Source organism: Eutrigla gurnardus (genome assembly GCF_963514095.1).
Source record: "Eutrigla gurnardus genome assembly, chromosome: 18".
In the NCBI taxonomy this organism is placed as follows: Eukaryota; Metazoa; Chordata; class Actinopteri; order Perciformes; family Triglidae; genus Eutrigla; species Eutrigla gurnardus.
In genome coordinates, this window is record NC_139929.1 from 14,975,673 (window position 1) to 15,000,670 (window position 24,998).

Here is a 24,998-nt window from a genome sequence, read left to right on the forward strand (position 1 = left end):
TATATGAATTATTAATTTAAATACTATGAACTTAAATACATGCTGCACATTTCTTTCTGGTGCAGCCGTGGGGCATCCGGTTTGAAATATGTAGACTGTAATAAACAGTTTAGTCTGTCAGGTGCATGAAGAAACATTTAGGAATATATTCTATAATCTCCATGGCATGCAAATGTGGCGTGTTGACAAGGTGCTGATGATTTATTTGTCAAAAATCAAATGTCTTTAATATTTTGTAAAAACACCATGACTCAGCCCTGCATTATTGTTGATCTATATATATTTTGTAAAAAAACAAAACTTTATATATTTGATTTTCTCCGAATCGCCCAGCCACTGTGAGGCCGCCTCCATTGCTTTTATGATCGTTGCCAAGGCACCCACGCACTGACGGCGAGTAAACGCCCCACCACAACCCCCCCCCCCCCCCCCCCCCCCGTTCGGCTTCCGTAAAAATACGTACGAGAATACGGAAGCTCGTTGGACGGAGCAGTCGGGGCGTGTCAGCCAACTTGTAAATAATAAAACGAGGGTTGAGGCAGAAGTCTTCCTGTGACTGAAACACTCCGACCACTTGAGAAACACAAGACAAGTCCCTGGCTGTAAGTAGAGAATGGTTTTCATTCAGTTAGAACCGGAGGGATTTTATCATCTCACTTTGTGGACAGTTGCTGTTTCAGGAGTGCGTTATTTGGCACCGGGGACAGGCCTGCAGCAGACAAGTCCCCGTGGTTTTAAAGACGTCACACCTGCTGAGAGCTAAAGTATAATGTTAGTTGTTATTTATTTTAGTATGTACGGAAGCCCTAAACGGCCATGCATACATATATTTTATTTCCTCCGTTTTCCCGTGATAACGAGATAATTCCTCCGTTTTCCCGTGATAACGAGATAATTTTCCTCCGTTTTCCCGTGATAACGAGATAATTTCCCTCCGTTTTCCCGTGATAACGAGATAATTTTCCTCCGTTTTCCCGTGATAACGAGATAGGGTAGAGCGAGTACGGTTGAGACACTTTTGGCTTTTTACACTACTGCACAAAAACTAGACACTGAAAATAAGTGATATTTCATTTCATTTTGATTTATTTCATTCATGGTTCTCACATAGTTGCACATATACATAGTGTACATATTTTCACCATGAATGAAAAGGAGCAGGATGAAGAAAAAACTTATAATACCTGCCCCTCTCTGTTGTTACAAATTTAAATGGCTTACTTCAACACCAATATTATTCTCTGTTTCAAAATATTAAAGATAATGAAACATAGCAATGACAAAAACAAACAAACAAACAAAATAACACCACTCGTCTATCTATCTTTTTCTTTTTTTCCCTTCTTTTTCTCTTTCTCCTTCTTCTTTTTTGTAAATACTTATCTTTTCTTTTTTAAACATTTTCTTAAACTGAGACATACTTGTACAACTTTTCAATTCCTTGCTTTGTGAATGCCATACTTTTACACCTGCAACAGAAATACACATTTGTTTTAAGCTCAACCTTGGAAATGTATATTTAAAGTCAAGCTTCAGTCTGTTGTCCCCTTCCTGCAGTTTAAACAAGCTTTGTAATTGTTCTGGTAATGATCTGTTCTTTGCTTTAAACATTATTTTTAGGGTCTGTAATTCTATTATATCAACCATTTTCAACAAACCTGCAGAAATGAATACCGGTAATCTATTTGAGGGATCTCTATTACCTGCCATGTGGATTACTCTTACTGCTCTTTTTTGTAGCAGAATCAGAGGAGTGATGTTACTTACATAAGTATTGCCCCACACCTCCACACAATAATTAAAATATGGCAAAATAGATGTACAATACAGAATTCTTAGTGTGTTAGTGTCCAAGACAAACTTAACCTTATTCAAAATATAGATACTCTTTGCCACCTTGGCTTTTACATATGCTATGTGGTTTTTCCATGACAACTTGTCGTCCAGGATAACACCCAAAAACCTAAATACAGAGACTCTTTCAACACTCTCTCCTGCAAATGAAAGTTCAATTTCATCCTTTTTTCGATTTGTAAAAACCATAAATTTAGTTTTTTTTCAAATTTAACAAAAGCTTGTTTTCATCAAACCATCTCTTAAGTTTAACCATTTCATTAGTAATGTTTTCTGCAATAATACCCAAATCATCCCCAGAACAAAAAAAATTAGTATCATCAGCAAACAAAACAAACTGTAGAATCTTTGAAACATCACAAATATCATTAATATATAAAATAAAAAGTTTAGGTCCCAAAACGGATCCTTGTGGGACTCCACATACTGTCCTCATACATTCTGATTTGTAACCCCCTAGCTGAACATATTGTTTTCTATTTTGTAAATAACTACTTAACCAGTCCAAGGCAATTCCTCTCACACCATAATTATGTAATTTAGAAATTAAAATTTCATGATTTATTGTATCGAACGCCTTTTTTAAATCAATAAAAACCCCAACTGTATATTTTTTGTTATCTAATGCCGTTGTTATTTCTTCCGTTATTTTCATTAGTGCCATTGCTGTAGATCGGTTGGTTCGAAACCCATACTGACTCTCACTCAGCAAGTGATTCTTTTCAAGAAATATGTCTAACTTCTGAACAAACAGTTTTTCAAGCACTTTTGAAAATTGTGAGAGCATTGACACTGGTCTATAGTTATTCAATTCATGTCTGTCGTCTGACTTAAATAAAGGAACCTTTGCTGTTTTCATCCTCTCTGGAAAAACACCTGTACTTAAAGAAAGATTAAATATGTAACTTAAAGGTTTAAATATACAATCAATAGTTTTTTTCACTATACACATGTCTATCCCATCACTGTCTGTTGATGTCTTACTCTTTATTTTGGTTATGATCGATATTATTTCATTCTCACTCACCCCACCTAGGTACATTGACTGTAGCACCTTGCTTCCCATTTTTTCTTTTCCCACGAATTGTTGATTTTGTGTTGAGATTGTGTTAGCTAAATTTGGCCCAATATTTACAAAAAAAGAGTTAAATTCATTGGCAACTTGATTCATGTCTTTAATTTCTCGATTCTCATTAATAAAATAATTTGGCATAGCTGTTGGAGCTGTTTTGTTCCTCATTACCTCATTCAGGATCCTCCATGTTCCTTTCAAATTATCTTTATTTTCTTTTAGTATTTTATTATAATACTCCCTTTTGGCCTGCCTCATTATTGTTGTTAACTTATTTTTATACCTCTTATACTTATTTTCAGCATTGTTTGTTCTAAATTTAATAAAGTCTCTATACAGTGTGTTTTTCTTTTTACAAGCATTTTGTAAGCCCTTGGTAATCCAAGGTTTTTTGTTGTTACTACCTTTGTGCTTAAGTTGAATTATCGGACAATTTTTATCGTAATGTGTTATGAAACATTTTAAAAAAGAATCATATGCATCGTTTACTCCCTCTATATAAACCTCATTCCATTCCTCATTTAACAAATCATTTCTAAACTTAAATTGCTTCCTCTGATCTTACCCTTGCATATCTATAACAGTTTTCCTTTACCTTACTCTTTATGTATTTGATATGCTGTTCCCTTTGATTGTATTCTAAAATAGAATCAATCAATAATACTCCTAACCAATTTAATTTATTCATAATTTGCTCATATACATGAGGTGCGATTTTGTCTCAACCGTACCCATGGTGAGTACAGTTGAGACGGTACCCCGGGTACAGTTGAGACACCCATTTAAACCCATTGATGGTGACTGACCAAGCATTGAAAAAACTTTAAACTTTATTATAAAAGAACTGGACAAAATATTTAAGCAAGAAATTCATTTATTTAATTCATTTATTTATTCACTTTATTATCTCACTCCTCACAGTGATGACAAACATACTGTTTGTCACCAGTGGTGCATTCAAAATGGGACCACAACCCACACCCGCAGCACGACACCCACTTCTCACCAGGCTTTGAGGCCGAAAACCATTCAGCACACACCAGACACTGAAAATCTGAATTTGTCTTCTTACTCCTTTTTCCTCCCTCCTTCGTTTCTATGATCTTCCGTTTTACTTTCAAAGAGGAGGCTTTCTTCTCCTCTTTCTAGGGGCTGCTTTTCCGGGGTGTCGGTTAAAATAGTGGAAGTCTTTTTCTTGCGTTGCTGCCGATTGGCCTTTCTCGGGGAAGCTTTCGGGTACGGCCGGACCGACTCTGGTGAAAACACTGCAGGCTCCTGGTTAAGATAAACACACAGAGATACACACACATGCACACACCCACACACACCCTTCTGGGACACCATCAGAGCTGACAGAAAAAATATGTTTGGGAAGCTCAGTAGGGATAGGGAAAAGAGGTGAAAGGTCACGCTCTGTGAGGGACCACTGAGATGCACTAGTGGCAAGCATGGATGGCCCGGCTGTAGTGAGGGCAGGAGGGGACAACCCAGGTGGAAGGGTGGCCAGCGTGGATGGCCCGGCTGTAGTGAGGGCAGGAGGGGACAACCCAGGTGGAAGGGTGGCCAGCGTGGATGGCCCGGCTGTAGTGATGCCAGTGGAAGTGGAAGAGAAGCCAGCCTGAACATTCTGTGGCGATGCTCCACGCAGCAAGATATTATTCAGGAGACTTGGAAGGTCATAGATGGTGATTGACTTGCCTGGGTTCTGACGGTGCCACCTGTCCATCTCCCCATTAAGATACCTCTTCAGAGGCCCATACACAGCCTTGTCCAGGGGTTGAAGGTGGTGCGTACAATGTGGTGGGAAGGATAGCATGACCACACCACTTGCACGGCAAAGGTCAATGAATTTTCATTGAGATATGGGAGGAGTGATTATCGAGAAGTAAAAGGACCTTCTTTTCCTCAGTGGGCCTGGTGTGGTTGATGAAGTGCTTTAGGAACTCCAGGAAGTCATCCTCCTGCATCCAACCACTGCCATTTGCTGTTCCTATTGACCCCTCTGGACCGCCAGCGATGAAGTGTGGCAGGAACCTCTTGCGGGGAAAGACGAAATGGGGGGGGGATGATGTTCCCCAGGGCATTACCTGCCAGTGCCATGGTGACCAGGGTTCCTCTCTCCCCAGAGGTGACTGCCCCCACTCTTCTCACTCCCTTGGAGGCCACCATGAAGCCCGGCTTTTGGACTGTGACCAGCCCGGTCTCATCCATGTTCCACACATCCTTAGCCTGTAGGAAGTGCCTGGTGTACACACTGGCCAGCTTCTTGAAAAATGAGTCCACATTGATTCTGTTGAAATTCGAATTCCGATGCAAACTCGTGGCCTGAGGCTTCCGGATTGAAAGGCTTTGATGCCTTCGCATGAAGTTAGTGAACCAACTCTTTCCGGCCATGCGACTGTCCCCCCACTTCTTTGGAAAAGCCAGGCCATAAAAGCAAGCGACTTCAAAGGCCAATTTGCGAATCTGAAACAATAATCAAAAAATGTAATATATATATATATATACTTTAACTATGCCAAATTGTGTTGTTCTTTTTCTCATGGACAGCACACAGTGACCTCCAACAATAAGGCTATCAATCTACACTGGATTTCCCCTTTAAGCTCAAAATACATACATTTACAGAAAACTGATGTACAACAAAACTAGTTTATTTCTCACTATATAGGCCTACTGTATAGCCTGGTCTCTCCCTATAGGTGTTTTTGGTGCATTCCTACCTCTTTTGGGGGCAGCCCATAATACAAGGCTGCTGCTTTCCTCACATACAGCTCCAACCTGCCTTCCTGATCATCATTAAAAACTGTATTGCAGCTTTTGTATCCTACTGAGGGCAAAAGGTTTGAGCCATTCTCCTCCAACTCACGCTTCCTTTTCGCGTAGCGGCCAAGTGAAGCTACAGGAACCCTAAATTCCTCTGCCACACTCCTAATGGACCTCCCTTGCAGCACTGCATTGGATGCTCTCTCTAACTCCTGCGCTGATACACCCCTATCTGTGGTTCTTACTCTGTTACGAGGCATCCTGCAACAGGCATAGAAGAAACATAAATCTATAGGCTACAAAACATGGCCAGCAAACACTCACACATATACACATACACCTGTACATATACACACACTGCATGTCTTTTTCATTTCTACTATGAGGTAGCATAGGCTCTATCACAATCAAGCTGTCTCAACTGTACCCGATCTCCCACCTTGCTTATTTAGACCCCAAGATAAATAATTCTTACTATTTTCATGTTTGAAAGGACATCCATTAATAAAGAACAGTTCGAATATCCAAAATATAACATTTTATTTTAATTTGTTTGTTTTGTTGTCCAACTTTGACTTCTAACCTGCTGTCGTTAAACTGCACAACGTAACTCCATGTTATGTAATGGTATGTGATCGCGGGTACAGTTGAGACATTGTGTCTCAACTGTACCCGTCCGACCACCTCACGCTTTTCGCTAGATTATGCAGTGACCTTGATTGACATGATAGCATGAATTATGTATATTTATAGTGCACAGAATAACGTTTGTAATGATGTAAATTGCGTTTGTTGATCACCTATGGTTAATAACATATTCATTGTAGAAGGGACATGTAAAATCAAGATCTTACCTTGCTAAAAAAAACTTTCGCCGATATCTTCGTAGCGGAGCTGAGTATGTTGCTCAAATTTCCCGGGGTAGAAGAGGATGTTAGTACGCATGTGCAAACTAAAAATCACGGCTCAGGATCATTGCGCACGCAAGTTATGTAGGGTGTCTCAACTGTACTCATGTCTCAACCGTACTCACTCTACCCTAATTTTCACCCGTTTTCTCGTGATAACGAGATCATTTTCATCCGTTTTCTCGTGATAACGAGATAATTTTTCACCCGTTTTCTCGTGATAACGAGATAATTTTCATCCGTTTTCTCGTGATAACGAGATAATTTTTCACCCGTTTTCTCGTGATAACGAGATAATTAATTTGAGATCTCGAGAAAACAAAACGATAGTGTAGTCTATCATTGCAGGAAACATCATTCATTGTAGCAATGTCAGAGGAGCAGGAGAATATCGATCACCGCATCACATATCTTTTCAATCAAGGCCGGACACAGGCTGAAATAGCTTTATGCCTTGCTATTACAGATAATGTACACATTAGTGTGCGTCATCTAAGAAGAAGGTTAGCAAGGCTTCAGCTTTATCGGAGGCGCAATCTAAGTGAGCTTGATGTCCTCATTAACTACATAGTTGACCAGCTGCGAGGCCCCGGGCGTCTCCATGGATACCGGATGATGACTGAGAGATGCAGAGCAGCAGGATTGCGGGTCACTAGAAATCTAGTGTATGCAGTGCTAGTGCTGTGCGATATGGACAAAATTTGATATCCCGATATAGCTAATTTTATATCCCGATAACGATATATATCCCGATATAGTATTTTTTCTTAGAATTTTATATATATATATATATATATATATATATATGAGTTGTGCTTTACACGGCGTATTAAATCACAACCGTAGTGTACGTTAACGACGCCCAATTTCCACTGCATGCGTCTCCGCTGCGGTGCGTATCCGATCCGGCTTCGGTCCGCCGTCCGCCAATCCCCACAGGATGCGTTTGAGTCCGCCACGGCACAGTCCGTCGTTCGCGATAAATACGTAATCGCGCGCTGCAGTTAAAGATATGTGTAAACACAGCAACCAAGCGATACAAAGGTCAGTGTTCCCAAGGAAGGAGTACAAGACTTTTTTTGACGTAGTCAAGTGGTTTTATTAACACAAGTGTTTTATTTTGAAAAGTTTTATTGTTGAGTATGTACCGAACTTCCTTTTTCGCATTATTTGCCCTGTGCTGAATTGCTGCGCCGTGGTCCGGCATCCGCCAGAAATAGAAGTCCGTATTTGTTGCGGAGAGCTGCGGACTGCCGGAGCTGAGAGGCAGCGGACACGCAGCGCAGCGGACCTGGTGGGGATTGACCCATAGACTAAAGTGAAACGTATCTGCTCCGCTGGCGTGGCGGAGACGCAACGCAGCGGAGACGCATGCAGTGGAAATGCGTGTAGCAACAGTGCTAAACAAGTAGCCTACACGTTAAAATTACGATATAAACGACAGAGGGTTATATCCTACGGTAGACATTTTTATATCGTACTACGATTATATATCATAATATCGCACAGCTCTATGCAGTGCAATCCGTTTTGGACCCGGAAAGAATACGACAGAGAAGAGCTAGGAGACTCAGAAGAAGGCATTACAGTGTTCCGGGACCAAACTACATGTGGCACATGGACTCTTACGATAAACTCACACCCTTTGGCATCGGAGTTAATGGTTGCATTGATGGTTTCTCACGCCATATCATCTGGATGCAAGCGAACGTAACAAACAGTAAACCTGAGGTTGTTGCAGCTTATTTCATCGGTGCTGTCAGTGAGCGGGGGGGCTGCCCAAAAATAATCAGATCGGATCTCGGTACCGAGAATGTGCATGTGAACAGATTCCAGTGTTTTCTGCGTGAGGATGAAAATGGCACAGTTCATGGACCGTGTGTCCTTCAAGGAAGAAGTACTGCCAATCAAAGAATTGAAAGCTGGTGGGGAAACTATCGAAGACAGAATGCAGAATACTGGAGAGACTTGTTCCAGGAGTTCCAGTCAGTGGGCGACTTCAATGGGGATATGTTAGACAAGGGACTCATTCAGTTCTGCTTTCTTGATGTCATTCAGGTAACGTCTCTCCCTCTTTCTCTAACTGACTGACTCATTCTCTCTCTCTCTCACTCACACACACAGATACACACACTCACTCACTCATTCTCTCTCTCTCTCTCTCTCTCTCTCCCTCTCACTCACTCACACACACAGATACACACAGTCACTCATTCTCTCTCTCTCTCTCTCTCTCTCTCTCACACACACACACACACACAATGCATGTGAATATGCAAAACAATAATATTGCTTGTAATTTTGAATGTAATGGAGTTGCCGGTAATTAACATTATTTGCATTTAGTCAATGGTACTAGTAGCTTGATGTTGACAGGCTGACATCTCCATTTTGAGAAACGTATTTGAATTTGTGTTTTATTTTACAGGAGGAGTTAGACACCGTGGTGAGAATGTGGAACACCCATCGGATCCAGCCAGGTGGAAATGGTCGTGACTTGTATCACGGAAAACCTTTCCTCATGTATCATGCACCAGAGCTTTACCAGGCACGGGACTACCTCCACCCAGTGGACTATGAAAGACTGGACATCATTCTAGAAGAGGATGCTTGCCTTTGGAAAACTGACATTACCTGTGATTCAGACCTTTATGAGCTCTGTGTTTTTGACAATGGAAGAGCATAATCTTGAGCCAGGTCATAATGCTGTTGAAGCTATCCGACTATACAGACTGCTGAGGCCCTTGATAAGAGCACAGCTGTCACAGCCAGATGATTAGTCAGATCCAAGGATGTCACCGCTGAGCAATGGTGATTAAAAGTATTCAGTCATAAGTAAAAGTACCAATACAGCAATGTAAAAATACTTTACTACTTCATTGAAAGTACATATGTATTATTAGCTTGATGTAGTTAAAGTATTGAAGTAGAAGCAGTGGTTTGGTTTGAAATTATGTTTTGTAAAATTGAAACTGCCATGTTGTCTTGGATGAACATTTTGAATAATATATGGAAATTGGTGATGTTGACAGGTCAGGCTCCAGGAAATCACTTCATGTAAAAGAATGACTATCTGTACTTCAAACTCAGTAATTGTTTGAAATGAGTATAGAGACAAAAGAAGAACAAATACTTTACTGATACACTAAAGGTGTGCACTATAAGTAGCCTCTCTGGTCCACCTTGTTTTATCCAGCACTGGAAATCAGTATTCTCTCACCAAATATGATTTGACTGTGAAATAATAAGATTAACATCATATTTAAATTTGAGGATCAGTTTAATGCAAAACATTTGCAAAAATACAATACAAAATATTTCCTCTGTTATTCTCATCACACTGCAACAACTCAGTAATTCGTAATGAGAATTTTTGACAAGAAATACTCAGAGCTACCAGACTTTGCTGCTCCCTGTTAAAGTGCATGTTCCGGAATAATGCAATATTCATGCAACTGTAATTCTCTAACAGTACCTCTGGGTAAAATTCAACAGTTTAAAACAACAAAAAGGACCAACATGTGCATTCAAAACATAAATGCATAACTTTGCTTTAGAATTTGCTATCTGGTACAATATAGGTTCAACAAAAATAACTTAAGTTTCTTAACCTTTTTGTAAACAACTTCAAGTTTTTGGGCAAAACTGTAAAATGTATCAAAATGCATTATCTCTGTAAAGAAAATTAAAGTTTCTTCAAGCATGAAACATTATGAAGTTATTCGGACATTGTTGGCTTTGGCACCGTTTCACCTTTGTAGTGAAAACATCAATATTTACAAATCACAACAAACACAACATTGCTCCTCTAAGAACAATATGTTGTAGTCTTTGAAAATTCTTAGCCCTTAGTGAAATGTTTGTACATAAAATAGCATTTATGGTCTTCATGACACTGATGTACATGAAATACTGACACCCAGTGGCTGATTGTAGTTAAGGGGTATAATCTATGATTATGCTCCCTGATGGATGTATACATGTGCAGGTTCATAGCTAAAGATCAGTGCAATTTCTTAAGAACATCACAACCATGACCATTCTGAGGTCTTCACTTCACATAGCATGTTTAGTCCATATCCATCACCCATATTCCGCTTTGCAACACAGACAGAAACTCTGACCTGAATTCTGAATAAGTGCTGTAGTTGCATGCAAGTTCCAGTCCACAAGCGCAGGTGTGTGCCACAGGCCGCCTGGAGAACTCAGACATGTTGGTGAATGTAACCTTGATGGTTTTTGACAGAAAAAGGTCAGACCCTGTGCAGAACCTAAGGAATTGTCCAATCTCTCTCTGATCAATTTCTCTGACAAATCTCAGAAGATGAAGAGAGGTGGTCCTCTCTACTGGTGACATTGAGTTTGGAAACTGAATGTTTTTTGTGATACTTCTTGCCTTTGGTTGGAGATCAGCAAGGATCTTGTCCAGCACTCCACCACTCAAAGACTCTCCAATAGTTTCCAGGACTGGCTTCCAGCACTTTATTATAGATGATGGCTGTTGTACCAACTCCTTGTGTGCAATTTCTTCCAACAATCTTGGTAAATTTTGTTCTGTTGGTAGAGTGGTGCAGTTGTGACTGCTCAGAATGGTGAGAAGCTCTTCCATATCAGCTCCCTTGAAATCAGTCAAAGCCTCTGTAAGTGCATCCTTCTCAGTGGGGCTGACATAGTTGAAAAATACCTCCATAAGGCTGCAGTTTTTTGAAGATATGGAAAGGACTTCATGAAGAAATGGCGGATCCAGCTGAACTGGTAAGTATTCAAATCTCTGCCATCCAAATGCCAGAATACGGGCAACAGCTTTCCACTCCCTTTCTTGAAAGGCATGATACAATGTGGGGATCTTGTAAGTGGTTCCAGAGGTTCTTGATGCATAGAAATGGTTCCAGAAATCAGTGAGGCAGTCCATAACAAGCCCACCTCCAACTCCAGTCTCCAACTCACCATTTTCTAGCACACGCCTAAATCCAATATTGGCATCTAGTATATTCTCATCTGAAAATGCCTCAATCATGTCAGACAGACAATGCACTGTGCGAATAATAATGGTCTGCTTCTCAACTACGTTCTCTGGATTCTCATAGAAATTGACAGATGAGCTGGTTGTTGAGGTGTGGTTTGAACTTGCTTCCTGATTTATGACTTCAAATGGAGGCTGACTATCAGCAGAGTTGTCACATTCGCTGTTTATGGGCAAGTTTATGGGTTGAGGATTCTCGATTTCTATCACTTGCTGGATCATTGTGCAATCTCTGGTACTGGAGGCAGGGTTGGAATCCACTTGAAGTTCAATGTCATTATCTGATGCCTGCTGCTCAGAAGCATGGCGAGGCTGATAAATCAATGTGTCACAGAGAATATCCAAGGAAATATTTCCATCATCATCAAGGAAAATAACTTCATTATCAGGAGATAGACTAAATGTCTGGGCCATAAATGGTTCAGATGTCTGAGAAGTTGAGGTAGAATCAGAAATCGAGGTTGATGGTACACATGCATGCATGATAGGGCTGGAGCTAGACAAAGGCCCATCCGAGGACAGAGAGGACAGAGAGTTCCAAGAGCACTCAGGTGACATGGTATGAAGGGAAGATTTGGGAGAAAGATCTGATGAGGTGGGAGCCTCTGCTGCCTGGGATCTCTCTGGTGACTTGGCTTGTGCTGATGAGTCACTCAAATCTGAATCATCACTTTGTCTTTTCTTTGAGCAAATGTACAACCTGAGTATTTTATGATGAGTTGTATCGTACAAAGCCCCAACTGTGAATATGTCATCTAAGGGCTCCTCTGAGCCCATAACACAAAGTGTGAAGTCAAAGTCCTCAACTCTTCCTTCTGACGATTTCCCCTTGGGAAAGAATATTTTCTTCCCATCTCCTAGAAGTTTGTTCACAGTGTCATCTTTCCTGGCAATGATCTCTCTTGTGCCCCCACCAGTTGGTCTTCTAACCTGCCTGAAATAACCATCTTGAAAAATTCATCCAACCCAGTTAAATTTTTCTTGTTTTTCGTGCAGCATTCTTGTTTCCCAAACCAAGTCCTGAGCAATGATGATTTGAGGAGCTTGTTGTTGCTTGGCCAGAGCTTGGAAGTTTCATTTTAGCTTGTATGCGTTCTATAAGTTTCTTTTTCTTATCTGCATTGCTCCCAGCTTCTGCTGAGGCTGAGCCTGTCCAATTTTTGGCAAACACACGGTCTCCAAAATGAGGAAGGTACTTTGACAGGGTTTCCTCATCCAGCATCCTGACAACATCTTGGTCCACCTGCCAGGTTAAAAAACAACAACAATAAAAAACGCATTAGTATTAACATGAACGTGAACTATTCCTTTACTGTAGACCAATAAGGGGTATTTCACAACCGATTGGCAAGATTCGGGGTTTGTGTTTTCAGAAGGATTTTCATTACTATTTCGTTGGGTTACAGTATTTTCCAATTCTAAGAATTTCAAATTATAACATGACACATTTAAATAGCTGTTCCATCACTTATATCTAAGGATAAGCAAACCATTATGAGAAATACGCTAGGGCAATGAGGATTGTCAGCATTTTTAGCAGGATTTAGTTTAGGCTATGTGAGAAAAAGAAAACTAAACAGAAATATGTCTCTCTTTCTATAACGACAGCATCCTTATTGATGTCGAGCATGCAATATTTACATGTTCCCTTTTTTTGTTCAATTAACTGCAAAACTGCAAAACCCAAAAAGGTTTTTGACATGAGCTGAAGGACTTTTGGCTGTCTTGTAGATAATCATTGAACAGTGAAAAAGAAATTAGCTCACTGCACATAACACAACAACACAGCCAATTTACCAGGACAGCAAACATTTCCTTATCAAAGCAGGTAATTTCCCCTTTATCATCAGTCTTACTCATTTTACAGCTTGACCAGGTAAGTAAAAACGTTTCTCATCTATTAATATTTCTCTTACATAAACATCAGGTAAGTAGCCTATGATCTTTTAATAACAAAATCATCATCAACACCTAGACCTCCAAGGCATCCATTGGTCCCATGTCATGATAGCGTGTTGGGAAGTGTTGTTATTGTGTTATGTTGATGTTATTTACCTTGTCCTGTGACATTTTCTCTAGGTTTGCATCAGGTATCCCTCAAGGCAGCAAGGAACGAATCATCCATTTTGGCACAGCTGAATGAATGACAGAAGTGTTACACAGGATACACAGGAAGTAAGATAACCTATACTTAGGTACTAAGTGGAGAAGCGGTAGGAATTAATAAGCTAAATGCTTCTTGCTTCTCCTTGTCAAACATACGGCTTTTATCGACTAGTTCATCAAGTGTAATGTATCATTCACATGTTTGAAATACATTCATTCATTCATTTATTCATTCATTCATTCTGGGGGGCTCAGAAAACAAAATACCCGGATGAATTAATTCCTTGCACAAAATACAAATCACAAACAAACAGAACTACGCTTAATGTTACCTGTGTTCAAGGGGATGTCACTCATGATATCTCGCCTATTGCCTAATGGATGAAAATGATCTCGTTATCACGGGAAAACGGGTGAAAAATGATCTCGTTATCACGAGAAAACGGAGTAAAATTATCTCGTTATCACGAGAAAACGGAGGAAAATTATCTTATCACGAGAAAACGGAGGGAAATTATCTCGTTATCACGAGAAAACGGAGGGAAATTATCTCGTTATCACGGGAAAACGGAGGGAAATTATCTCGTTATCACGAGAAAACGGAGGAATTATCTCGTTATCACAGGAAAACGGAGGAAATAAAATCTATGTATGCATGGCCGTTTAGGGCTTCCGTAAGTATGTATGTATGTAAGAATACTTTTCTTGTGCTATCCGAGACGACGGGAAAATCCGGAAGTACACTTTCTTGAATATATGATGTTTTGTGAATATATTTACAATCCAATACAATATATTTAGTTGGGTAAAGGTTAGGGAAATTGAACCAATTACAAAAAAACATATTGATTTAACTGTGTTTAGTCTATTTAATGTTTGCTGAATCTTACCGGTGTAGATATTGTCTTAATATGGTGTGTCAGGAATTTATATACAGAGAATAAGTTAACACGTTTCAGTGGAGTTTGGCCCAACAAGAGAATATCAGCTTAAGAGATAAAAACATGATTTTAATTTGTACTGTCATAATGAATGCGTTGCCCTCCCTTCGTTGTAGGCACAATGGCATCACCAACCCCTCTGTCCAAGGCCAACACCACCTTCGCTTTGGATTTGCTCAAAAAGTTTGGAGATGACGACAAGACCGTCAACGTCTTCTTCTCCCCTTTCAGCATCTCTTCAGCTCTGGCTATGGTGATGCTTGGGGCCAGAGGCAAAACATACTCACAGATGTCAGAGGTACAATACTCTCTCTCTCACACACACACACACACTCACACAAACATGCTCTACTCCTGAAAAGTAGCCTCATTGCTTTGTGTTGATTAAATTATGACAAATAAAGAACCTTGAACCTTGTTTTTTTGTTTTTTTTTGCATCTGATAAAATACAGCAATTTAATAAGAAGAAGAAATGAGACACTACATTTCGGAACTTAAATTAACATTTATTTAACACTTGAACACAGAAAAATATGTGAAAATCTAAAATGTGCATTGTCTGTTTGCTTAACTAGTTTATCGGCCTCGTGAGCGCAGGCATTGGCCGATGCCGATTATCTCAAAATGCCATTAATTGGTCTACCACTATCATGTACCACACAAGGCCTGCAGAACGCGACTCAACCCACACATCACCACTTAACAGTCAGTTGCACCCCTACTGTAGGTCCTCCGCTTTACTGAGGCCGAGAAGCCACAGCTTACAGAAGCAGACATGGAGCAGATGATGATGTGATGCAGCAGCAGCAGGCCCCGTCCAAAATGCCACCATTTTTGCAGAAGGTGGTAACAAAGCCAGAGGAATGATAAGCTAACTGAGGGGCATTTAACTAACGGTCTGGTGTCATCTGAGGGATCCTTGGAGACAAAGAGCTGCTGGTTCCAAAGAGAATTTTGGGGGGAGAAAACACGACAATGCCAGGGAGTCATGGGAGCCGCTCAAGTTGAATGGTGTTCCCTGAAGGTTTAGTGGGTGTGTCCATCAACTTGAAGCCCAATAGTATTACATAATACACAGAAATGTGGTCCTGTCTTGTTTTAATAGTGAAATCTTTTTATCTCTTGAACCTGCAGGAAACCAAAGTGTTAGACTTAATTCTCACTTTCGAAAAAGTAGACATTTATTAAACAGTTTTGTTTTGTATGCATAGCTTTATCTTAGTGTTTTGACCTTCATAGCACTCTTGTATGTGGTTAATACCACATTTAAGGAGTATCACTATGACTTTCTACCCAAAATGATGGCTCATGTCTTCTGATTTGGACGATTGGACATTTGTTATTGGCGGTAACCATGTAAATACCAACATGGTGGAGGGATGGCGTGTGCGTTCATGTGAAGGTTTCTGGAAAATCTTGGGAAGGCATTTCCATGGGTTCTTTAAAGTCGGTGTTAAAGTGTTCCTTGTCCTGTTTTCACGTCGGTCTTCTATTTAATGGCTGCTTTGCCCTTTGCCATAATTTTCAGTCTGTGTTGGGATGTTGTGCATTAATGTAAATGACTTGCATGTTCTCTGCAGTCTAATATAATGTTTTAGTGTAGACTGGTCCATCATGTGCTCAGTGCATCTCTGTAACACTTGCCTACTTTGTCCACAGACCCTGAAAACCCAGGATTGTCAGGATGATGTCCATGCTAGCTTTACTGAACTCCTGAGAGAGTTCAATAAGGCCGATGCTCAGTATGCCCTCAGTGTCGCCAACAGACTGTACGGAGAGCAGTCGTACCAGTTTGTTGAGGTTTGTTTCAGCATCTTCATGAGTAGGAGTGTTTTTTTGTTGTTGACATATTCTTAGGCTGGGGTGAATGAGAGGCATACATAGGAATCTGTAAGTTTGTAAGAAGGAATGATGAATGAAGGGATGGACAGTAGGTCAGTATACAAGCATGTGAACATTACACTACTTTTTCTGCCTTTTAATTCCACAAACTAGAGTTTAGCGAAGGGATTATTTTGATTGGGTGATCAGAATCGGTAAATGTGACGTTGATGATTCCAGGATTTCTTACTGAAAACCCAGAAGCACTACAACGCAGAGCTGGAGACTGTGGACTTCAGATACAGCGCGGAGGAGGCCAGGATCAACATCAACACCTGGGTGGAGAAGCAGACAGAAGGTAGAACTCACATTATTATATAGTTTGGGAACTACATCTAGGGTCGAGGCTTTTCCATATCATGAAAAAAATAGTATTTTGAGTTGAGCAACCTGAGTCTGCCATCTTCCAACTCTTCGTTTGGCATTATATTTTAAATTTTTAGTTGAACCTTTGAAGCCATTGTGGTGGAAATCAGTGTATGATTTCCTGGTGAGAAATAAAGATGTGGATGGACGAACCACTCATTGATGTCTGTAGGTCCATGTTGACTTGCCAGCTGTACTGGTGTCAGGAGGTCCATTCTACAGCTCATGTAATATGTGACATAAGTGCAAGTACAGGTAACCTCATGACACTGGAATATTATAAGTCGAAGCTACTCAACCTACTAATTAACCTATAATAAACTGCTAAGTTAAACATTCCCATCACAGCCATTGCAATACTTCTCAAAATCCAATGAGAGTACATAAAACTCTAGTTAGATAAAAGTATGTAGCATTCTCACTGAGATTAGACAAGTAAGTTCTTCATCATTTATTTTCTACTTTCAATTTGTTTTCTGAGTTTACATCTAAGCGCTATATGTTACTCGTTTTTTTGTACATCTCTCATTTTCCTGAGCTCTGGTTGAAAACATAGAGCTATGTCTGTGTCTTTGTCTCTCTCTTAACGACCATGTCTTTTCTCTTCACCGCTCCTCAGATAAAATCAAGGACTTGCTGGTCCCGGGTGTGCTGGACGACTCGACCAGGCTGGTATTGGTCAATGCCATCTACTTCAAAGGCAACTGGAACAAACCGTTCAACGAGAATAGAACTACTGATGCTCAGTTTAGAATGAACAAGGTAACACTGCAACAGCGGTGGATCGGGGAACACCATAATATAATAATCATATACACTACTGTATCTGACATGTTGTGCTTGTTCTGTTTGCTGCTGCTTTTAGAACGACACTAAGGTGGTGAAGATGATGCACCAGAAAAGTGAGTTCCCTCACACCTCCATTCCTGAGGTCAACTGTCAGGTAATGTTCATTTTTTTCAACGGTGTGGTTCTGCCAATGTCTGTTTGTCTGCTAGTGTAGTTTATGAACGGATTTACATTTACATTTACATTTAGGGCAAGCAGGCGCTTTTGTCCAGAGCGACTTACAATAATACCATTTGGTGAAAGAAAGAAACCACAACATATCATTGACGATAATGTTAGAGTGAGAAAATAGAAACAAGTGTTAGGTCCTCATCTGAGTAAAGTAGTAGATGTTCAGCAAGGCTACCTTAAGTAGAACAGTGCTATGATCAAAGTGCTACAGGTAAGAACATAGAAGTGCTTTTTTCTTGGGATTTCAATCAAATATACTGGACATATTTATCCTGATCCAAAGAACAAATGGTTCCACTTTGACAACGAATGAAACCATCAGACTTATGTTTTTTAAGATAATAAGATAATATTATGAAAAGCGGAATTTATTCATACAGATCCTGGAGATGCCCTACGGAGAGAAGGATCTCAGCATGCTCATCTTCCTGCCCAATGAGATAGATGACGACACAACAGGCTTGGAGAAGGTAGCACACCTATTCACATACATAACACACATTTCATACAGACAGAATAATACTGCTGTTGTATCCACATTAGCTGGAGAGGGAGCTGACCTATGATAAATTTGTGGAGTGGACTCGTCCAGACATGATGGGTGAAACAAAGATTGAGGTGGGGCTTCCGCGATTCAAGATGGAGGAGCTGTATCCCCTGAGAGATATTCTGATCAGCATGGGCATGGTGGACGCTTTTATTGTCGGAAGGAGTAACTTTTCTGGTGAGACATGTGCCATAAATGTATATACATAATTATGTCTGGAGCTCAACATACCTAACAGATAAATGAGAGAGCTCCCCTTGATACCAAATATATAGAAACATCATTAAATGATCTTTCAAAACCCAAAATGTTGCACTTGAAATTCAAACAACATGCTGTGCACAAACACAAGACAGTCTGCTTAACCCTCTCTCCTCTGCTGACAGGCATGTCCCCGGCAAACAACCTGGTGCTGTCAAAGGTCGTCCACAAGGCTTTCGTGGAGGTCAACGAGGAGGGAACGGAGGCTGCTGGGGCCACTGCTGCTATCATGGTGGTGCAGAGTTTCATCCTGAATCCTCCCAGATTCATCGCAGACCACCCCTTCCTCTTCTTCATCCGACACAACCCCTCCATGAGCATTCTCTTTGCTGGCCGATACTGCTCCCCTGAGTGAGCACTACTGTGCACCCTGTACTGAGTAAACCAAAGTGACAGACCCTGAGACTATGTTATGTTTGAACACTGAAACACCTATTTGATTGTCACCATTCAAAGTGCAATCAAATGTGCTATTATTTTACCATACACATATACTGAATGTGGAGTAAAAAATATTTTTTTTGCTGCCACTGGATGCAACTGTCTGCCTTGCTTTAACAGAATAAAGGATGTGATATGAATCTCTGTGTCATATTTTATAAGTCCTTGTTTTATAATAGGATACATAGTTGGTTGTAAATACACTTAGGGAGCACAAACAGACCCAGGAAGTGACCTGTGACGTAGGCCTAAGTAAAGTTAAGTAAGGACGTTTTTAAGATATGCTGGCTGTAATATAAATGCACAGAATGAGATGGTCATTTAGTTTAGTATTTAATTTAGTAGATTAGTTAGATTTAGACACAAGACTAGAGACAAGATTAACAGCGAGGTGGAAAAGCAGACACAAGGTGTGTCACTAACCTCCTTCTTTGCAACCATGATAAAGACAGGTTGAGATGAACGCCATCTGGTGGAACATCACATGAATGTAAAGTTGCACCTCTGCATTCCCCCAGCTATAAAGCACATTTCCCATCTGAGTTTGCCGTAATCCTGGTAATTTAGCTGCGTGAGAAATACTAGGTGTGGCGTGTGACCGTGTGACCAGGTTGAAATGTGACTTGAGAGCCCTGTTATGATGACATTTTGGATGGGATTTATTTGGCAGTGCCAGAGAAAGTATTTGTTACTTCCAGTGAAATGAAGTGGGTTAGTTCGACAAAAGTGACCAGATGATGAGTTTATTCTCTGTAACAGTTACTGATTCTTTCTCTTTTTTTTCTGTGTTTTTTTTTTTTTTTTTACACATATTTGGATCAATTGTTATTTGACAGAAAAGAGTCACCTGAAACTACTTTCCATGACATTATATTGGCTGGCATAATGGGAACGGTGGCTGGTGAATTTTAGTGGTCCACCACATGCAGTCTGTGAACATGTGTTGTAATCTTTTGCCCTGAATAAGACTGATTAATTCCTAAATGGTAACTTACAGACACATAGATGTTTGTCCAACAGTTGACTCCAGAAAATAAAAGGCCTCATGCCGTTTTTGAACACTAACAGAGATTTGATTTTGAATTGTCAATTCATATTGTAACATTTGTTGTTTTTTCCCCATTTAAGGTATTTGCACTCAAACAACATAGTAATTATTCCTGAAGGTGAGCCCTCTGTTATGGCATAATACTTTTCCTGTCTACACTGATTTATTTGACACTTTCACTCAAAAATATTTGAATCCATTGTTGCCCTACTTTGAGAAAGTCTTTCAGAAAAGGCCACGGACATCGTTATCAAATGCTTATTGCATGATTGTTATACTTGTGATGCTTTCAGTTTTTTGTTGTTTACACTGTGCTAAAGTATGGATTCAACTATATTAAATTAGGGACTGCTGAAAACCTTCAAGAAAAATATTTAACCAGCAAACCAACAATGACAATAACGATGAGATGTTCAAGCTGTAACATCACAAATATGTCACATTAATGTATTAACACTGATTTAACATAACATATAAAACGTGCTGGTTAAAGTTATCTTTTCACCATGATGAGGGCAACTTTGGTTTGATCCGCAACTATCGGAAACCTGGCCAACAACGCCCTCCAGTTTCTCTGTCCAGAGATTGGCCGACTGAGGTCTCTACGGCACCTGAGACTGTCCAATAATCATCTGAAATGCCTTCCTCCAGGTAAAACACAGCAGCTGTCTGTCTTGTGGTCTTCTTCAGCTTTAAGGCAAACATACGGTAAAGTTAAGAAGAAGTAAATATATACAGATATACTGTACATCTAAATTGCTTGTCTGTGTATGATTATCTAAATGGAAATACATTTATACTTAATTCACATATAAAATCAAGCAAATAGATGATTGTTCATTGTCAATTCTTTTCTTTGAGAATACCAGTCTGAATTTAGTTGTAAGTATTTAATTTGCCAGCAGAGGGCAATAGAGCGTTTCAATCAAACTGAAGAGAAAAGGGAGAACAGCCTCACTCATTGTATTCATCAACATCCTGAGAGACAGAAATGTGTCTTTACTGCAAATGTAGAAACAGCTATCGTAACTAAATCAAACAATCCAGATGATTTTGTTGTCATTCAATTTTATTATGGAGGATTAACAATTATTGTTTAACATTTTAATGGTATACCATGATTTTGTGTTTTCAACCTCAGTTGATTAGTTTACTATTTGAAGTGCTTGTGAACTCACAAATGACGTTCCACATGTCCATCCTCGTATCTTAATGCCGGGCCTCAGCGTCTGTGTGAGCGGTGACCTGTGGTCTCCACACAGACGCCGTTGCTGCTGCCTCCTCTGCACTCCTTCTTTCTACACAGTTTGCATTTCATAGTGGGCCAGAACGTTTCATTTCAATTCAATATCAATCTTTTATATTTATTTTAGACAGAAAAATGGTTAAGAAGCATGTGCTCATTTCTAAATAATAATAACAATCATCAATTAAAAGGCAGTAGTATTTATGGAGCACTGCTCACACAGGTGGTGTGTTTTCCCCGTTGCAGTCAGAGATCTGTTTGCCAATTCAAGATCTGCTGCCTTCCTTATTTTTTGTCAAGTTTCACTGCAATTTAGAGTCGAGTCCGATTTACAAAAAGTCACAGGCAGCAGTCTCTCTGACCTCTTTTCTTTTTTACCTGTTCTAAAGTGACTGAATCCTCTTACTCACAAAATACAGCAGCATAAGGAAATGTGATATTAAGAAACACACAGGTACCAACCTCAATAGCCGGTGGTTGAACTGTAAAGTTCCAAACTATCCCATCAGCATTGTGCTGTTTTATTCTGAGATTTATTTTATTTTAGTCGTAGAGATGTAATTTGGAAAGACTGTTCCGTGCTCTGTATCTCATGTCTGTCTGATACCTTCAGAGATCGGAGATCTGCAGGACCTGGACACTCTGGACGTGTCCATGAACCAGCTGATGTCTCTACCAGTTCGGCTGCACCGCTGTATTTCTCTGCAGAATCTGACCGCTGACCGCAACCTGTTGAGTCACGTTCCGCGGCAGCTTTGCTGGCTCCACCGCCTCAACCAGCTCTCAATGGCCGCTAACCGACTGACCTTTCTGCCTCTCGGTCAGTAATAGCCCCTTATCCGTGTTTTACCATGGGGATGTATACTGTATATCGTGAGAGAGGCAATGTTAATATCTGTGTGTGTTTTCAGATCTGGGCAGATCCCGAGAGCTGCAGTTTGTGTTTGTGGACAACAATGTGGACCTAAAAGGCCTTCCCTCCTACTTGTATAACAAGGTCATCGGCTGCAGCGGGTAATACAGCTTACTCCAACTTGGATCAGTTCAACTCAATTAGATATAGAATAGTAATTGAATAGAACAACGTATGCAAAGTAAGAAAAAATATGACGGGAAGAAATGTTGCTCCCGTACAGGTTCGGCGTGTTGGAGGCTGACCGGGGTGAGGTGGCGGGTGAGGCGCTGAGTGAGGCTCTGGTCGGGCTTCCTGCTGAAGTGAAGGTGGTGGGCTCAGAGACGGACAACGTGGTTCCCCTGGAGGAGATCGCCATGAGAGCCCTGTATCGCATCTACCACCACCGCCCAACAGGTGAGGAGTAACGCTGGCTTCACACAGTGTCATGGCATTACCTGTAGTACTCCTGCATCAACAGCATACAAGCTTTACACTTTGATTTTTCCCTCCCTAAAACAGCCACTTGTCCTTATTGGCATTAACCTAAATATTAAAAAAAGTATATATTGGTATCATATTAATAATATCCAGATACTCCTCTACTCTCCAAAAATGATTTTGTGTCTGTGGACAGTCATCGCATTGATAGCAGATGTTAAGCCTAATGGATTTTTTTGTTCATCAGTACATCAGCTGGTTCTTTTTTTTTTTTCTTTTTTTGACTTTTAAACCTCTTTTTTTTTTTTTTTTTTACATTGATATGTACATTGATGATAGCGTTTCCTCAGTTCCTCAGTTCTGCAATACCTGTTGTTAATGCCCTGTTTCATTTATCACTATTTAGTTATTTATTATTACTCACTTGTGTGTCACGTGTGTGCGTGCGTGTGTGTGCGTGTGTGTGTGTGTGTGTGTGTGTGTGTGTGTGTGTGTGTGTGCGTGCGTGCACGTGTGTGTGCGTGGTGGGGTGGGATGGAGGGGGGGCTGTTGTTTTAACTGTTGATGCTGCTGCTTATAATTCCTGGTAAGCACTTTGTGTTACATGAACATGTATGAAAAGCACTCTATAAATAAAGTTTGATTGATTGATTGATTGATTGATCTGGTTGCCTTTTCACAGTCCATTTGTGTGATTGTTCTTGTTTCACTTGTAGAGTTACACACTTACCCTACACTCATATTTTGAGTGTCATTTATTTGCCAAAAAGAGACAAAGTAACAAACAAAGTTAAATATTGTTTAATATTGTTTTTGTGAGTTCTTTGTCCACGATAATCATGTAGTGGAAATCAGATATTGTGACAGCCCTAGGAGGAAGCTATGATTGCATTTCAAAGCTTGGAGCTGTATGAACGTAAACTAAGTCAACTAAGAAGCAATAAACAAACCAAATGAAAACGCCTATCCCTGGAGATGGAAAATGTGTCTTTTGAGCAAGTTGGTTGTTGTAGTTTTTTTCTGGCAAAATGATTGTAAAGCAGAGAACGTGCATTCAGTTTGGCACTCCTGTTAAATACACTGGCTACAAGTGTTAATGGTTTCAGAGCCAGTCCTTCAGGAATCACTGTTGGTGTTTAAGCATTCAGAAAAAACACTAATAATTTTATTTCAAATCACTTTTCACTGTATTGTGTTCTGAATACTTCCTGTACTGCTGTGTTTTTAGACTTCAACTTGCTGCCTCCCATCGCCCTCCCCAAGAGCCTGCTGGACCTGCTGCAGTTCCCCCTGGGCCACTGCCACCGCTGCAGTCAGACCATGTTCACCATCATCTACCCCAAACTCTTCATGTTCACCATCATCTACCCCAAACTCTTCCCCCTCCGTGACACTGCACTGGCAGGAGTGCACCGCAGGTCAGAAACATGCAGCAACTTCCCTCTTTTGCTCCATTGTTGACAGATAACTATAAATGTCATTTCATATTTGATTTGATTTCATCTTTCTCACAGTTTTTTTCCTCTGAAGGACGACTGTGACTTTTGTGGCCTACTGCTGCTCCAGTCGCTGCCTCCGGACCTTTGACCTCCAGGGATGACGTTGTTTTCTCTCCCCTGTACTCGCTCCGGAGCTGTTGAGTGGCTTCCACAAGGTGGCGGATGACAGCTTGTAATTTGTGTGGATCTCGAGGGTCTTTGCCCATCACTTGAATCCAGTGATGGGCAAAGGGAAGCTTCGAAACAGTTCGAAGCGATGTTTCAGTCTGTGTTGAAGCCTTGAAACGATTATGAAACCAGACTCTACAGGCATCTAGTGGCCACTTCTGTGAACTACATGCTCTGGCCAAAGAAAACTCCTAATTATGTGCCACTATGAAATGAGCCGGTCTTAGGTTTCCTTAATTTAAGTTGAATTAAAGAAACATTATTAAAAATAAATAAATGACACATTGTTATATGCAATACAATAATCAAAGATTTGTATTCAAAAATAATATTTGTTCAGCTCTTTTGTCATTGACAATACTAAGAAGAACCACAGAGAAGGAGCCCGTGTGGATGTTTGAGGTGGGTCAGATGATGGACGGCAACGCTTCAACACACTTTACTCAGACCTACATGGCGCTCTTGAATCCAACCATCTGGCAGGATGGTATTTCTGTGTGTGGTGGGGGATCAAAAC

General features: G+C 40.4%; 2 protein-coding genes across 3 annotated transcripts; both read left to right on the top strand.

The window, feature by feature from the left end:
- Window positions 1-464: 464 nt before the first annotated feature.
- LOC311029271 (leukocyte elastase inhibitor-like) lies at window positions 465-19,327 on the top strand. Of its 2 annotated transcripts, XM_084034341.1 has the most exons (9): window positions 465-602; window positions 14,787-14,968; window positions 16,331-16,471; window positions 16,733-16,850; window positions 17,538-17,680; window positions 17,784-17,861; window positions 18,319-18,408; window positions 18,482-18,662; window positions 18,872-19,327. In XM_084034341.1, the coding sequence occupies exons 2-9, from the start codon at window positions 14,792-14,794 to the stop codon at window positions 19,099-19,101; spliced, it is 1,158 nt and encodes a 385-aa protein (XP_083890467.1). In that variant the 5' UTR covers window positions 465-602; window positions 14,787-14,791; the 3' UTR covers window positions 19,102-19,327. The 2 variants fall into 2 exon arrangements, with proteins under 2 accessions (XP_083890467.1, XP_083890468.1); XM_084034342.1 differs by lacking the exons at window positions 465-602; window positions 14,787-14,968 and adding an exon at window positions 15,452-15,514.
- Window positions 19,328-20,787: 1,460 nt separating this feature from the next.
- Window positions 20,788-24,523, top strand: LOC311029273 (leucine-rich repeat-containing protein 28-like). The gene is made up of 6 exons (XM_084034344.1): window positions 20,788-20,886; window positions 22,095-22,301; window positions 22,393-22,495; window positions 22,618-22,790; window positions 24,043-24,232; window positions 24,345-24,523. The coding sequence occupies exons 2-6, from the start codon at window positions 22,136-22,138 to the stop codon at window positions 24,412-24,414; spliced, it is 702 nt and encodes a 233-aa protein (XP_083890470.1). The 5' UTR covers window positions 20,788-20,886; window positions 22,095-22,135; the 3' UTR covers window positions 24,415-24,523.
- Window positions 24,524-24,998: the final 475 nt, after the last annotated feature.

What these genes read in the sequence shown, in the direction of transcription:
- LOC311029271 (XM_084034341.1), top strand. Translation starts at nt 14,792, where the DNA reads ATGGCATCACCAACCCCTCTGTCCAAGGCCAACACCACCTTCGCTTTG. An exon ending in CTCAGTTTAGAATGAACAAG is followed by an intron (nt 17,681 to 17,783) that starts GTAACACTGCAA and finishes TGCTGCTTTTAG; the next exon opens with AACGACACTAAGGTGGTGAA. An exon ending in ACACAACAGGCTTGGAGAAG is followed by an intron (nt 18,409 to 18,481) that starts GTAGCACACCTA and finishes TATCCACATTAG; the next exon opens with CTGGAGAGGGAGCTGACCTA.
- LOC311029273 (XM_084034344.1), top strand. Translation starts at nt 22,136, where the DNA reads ATGAACCAGCTGATGTCTCTACCAGTTCGGCTGCACCGCTGTATTTCT. An exon ending in ACTGACCTTTCTGCCTCTCG is followed by an intron (nt 22,302 to 22,392) that starts GTCAGTAATAGC and finishes GTGTGTTTTCAG; the next exon opens with ATCTGGGCAGATCCCGAGAG. An exon ending in AAGGTCATCGGCTGCAGCGG is followed by an intron (nt 22,496 to 22,617) that starts GTAATACAGCTT and finishes GCTCCCGTACAG; the next exon opens with GTTCGGCGTGTTGGAGGCTG.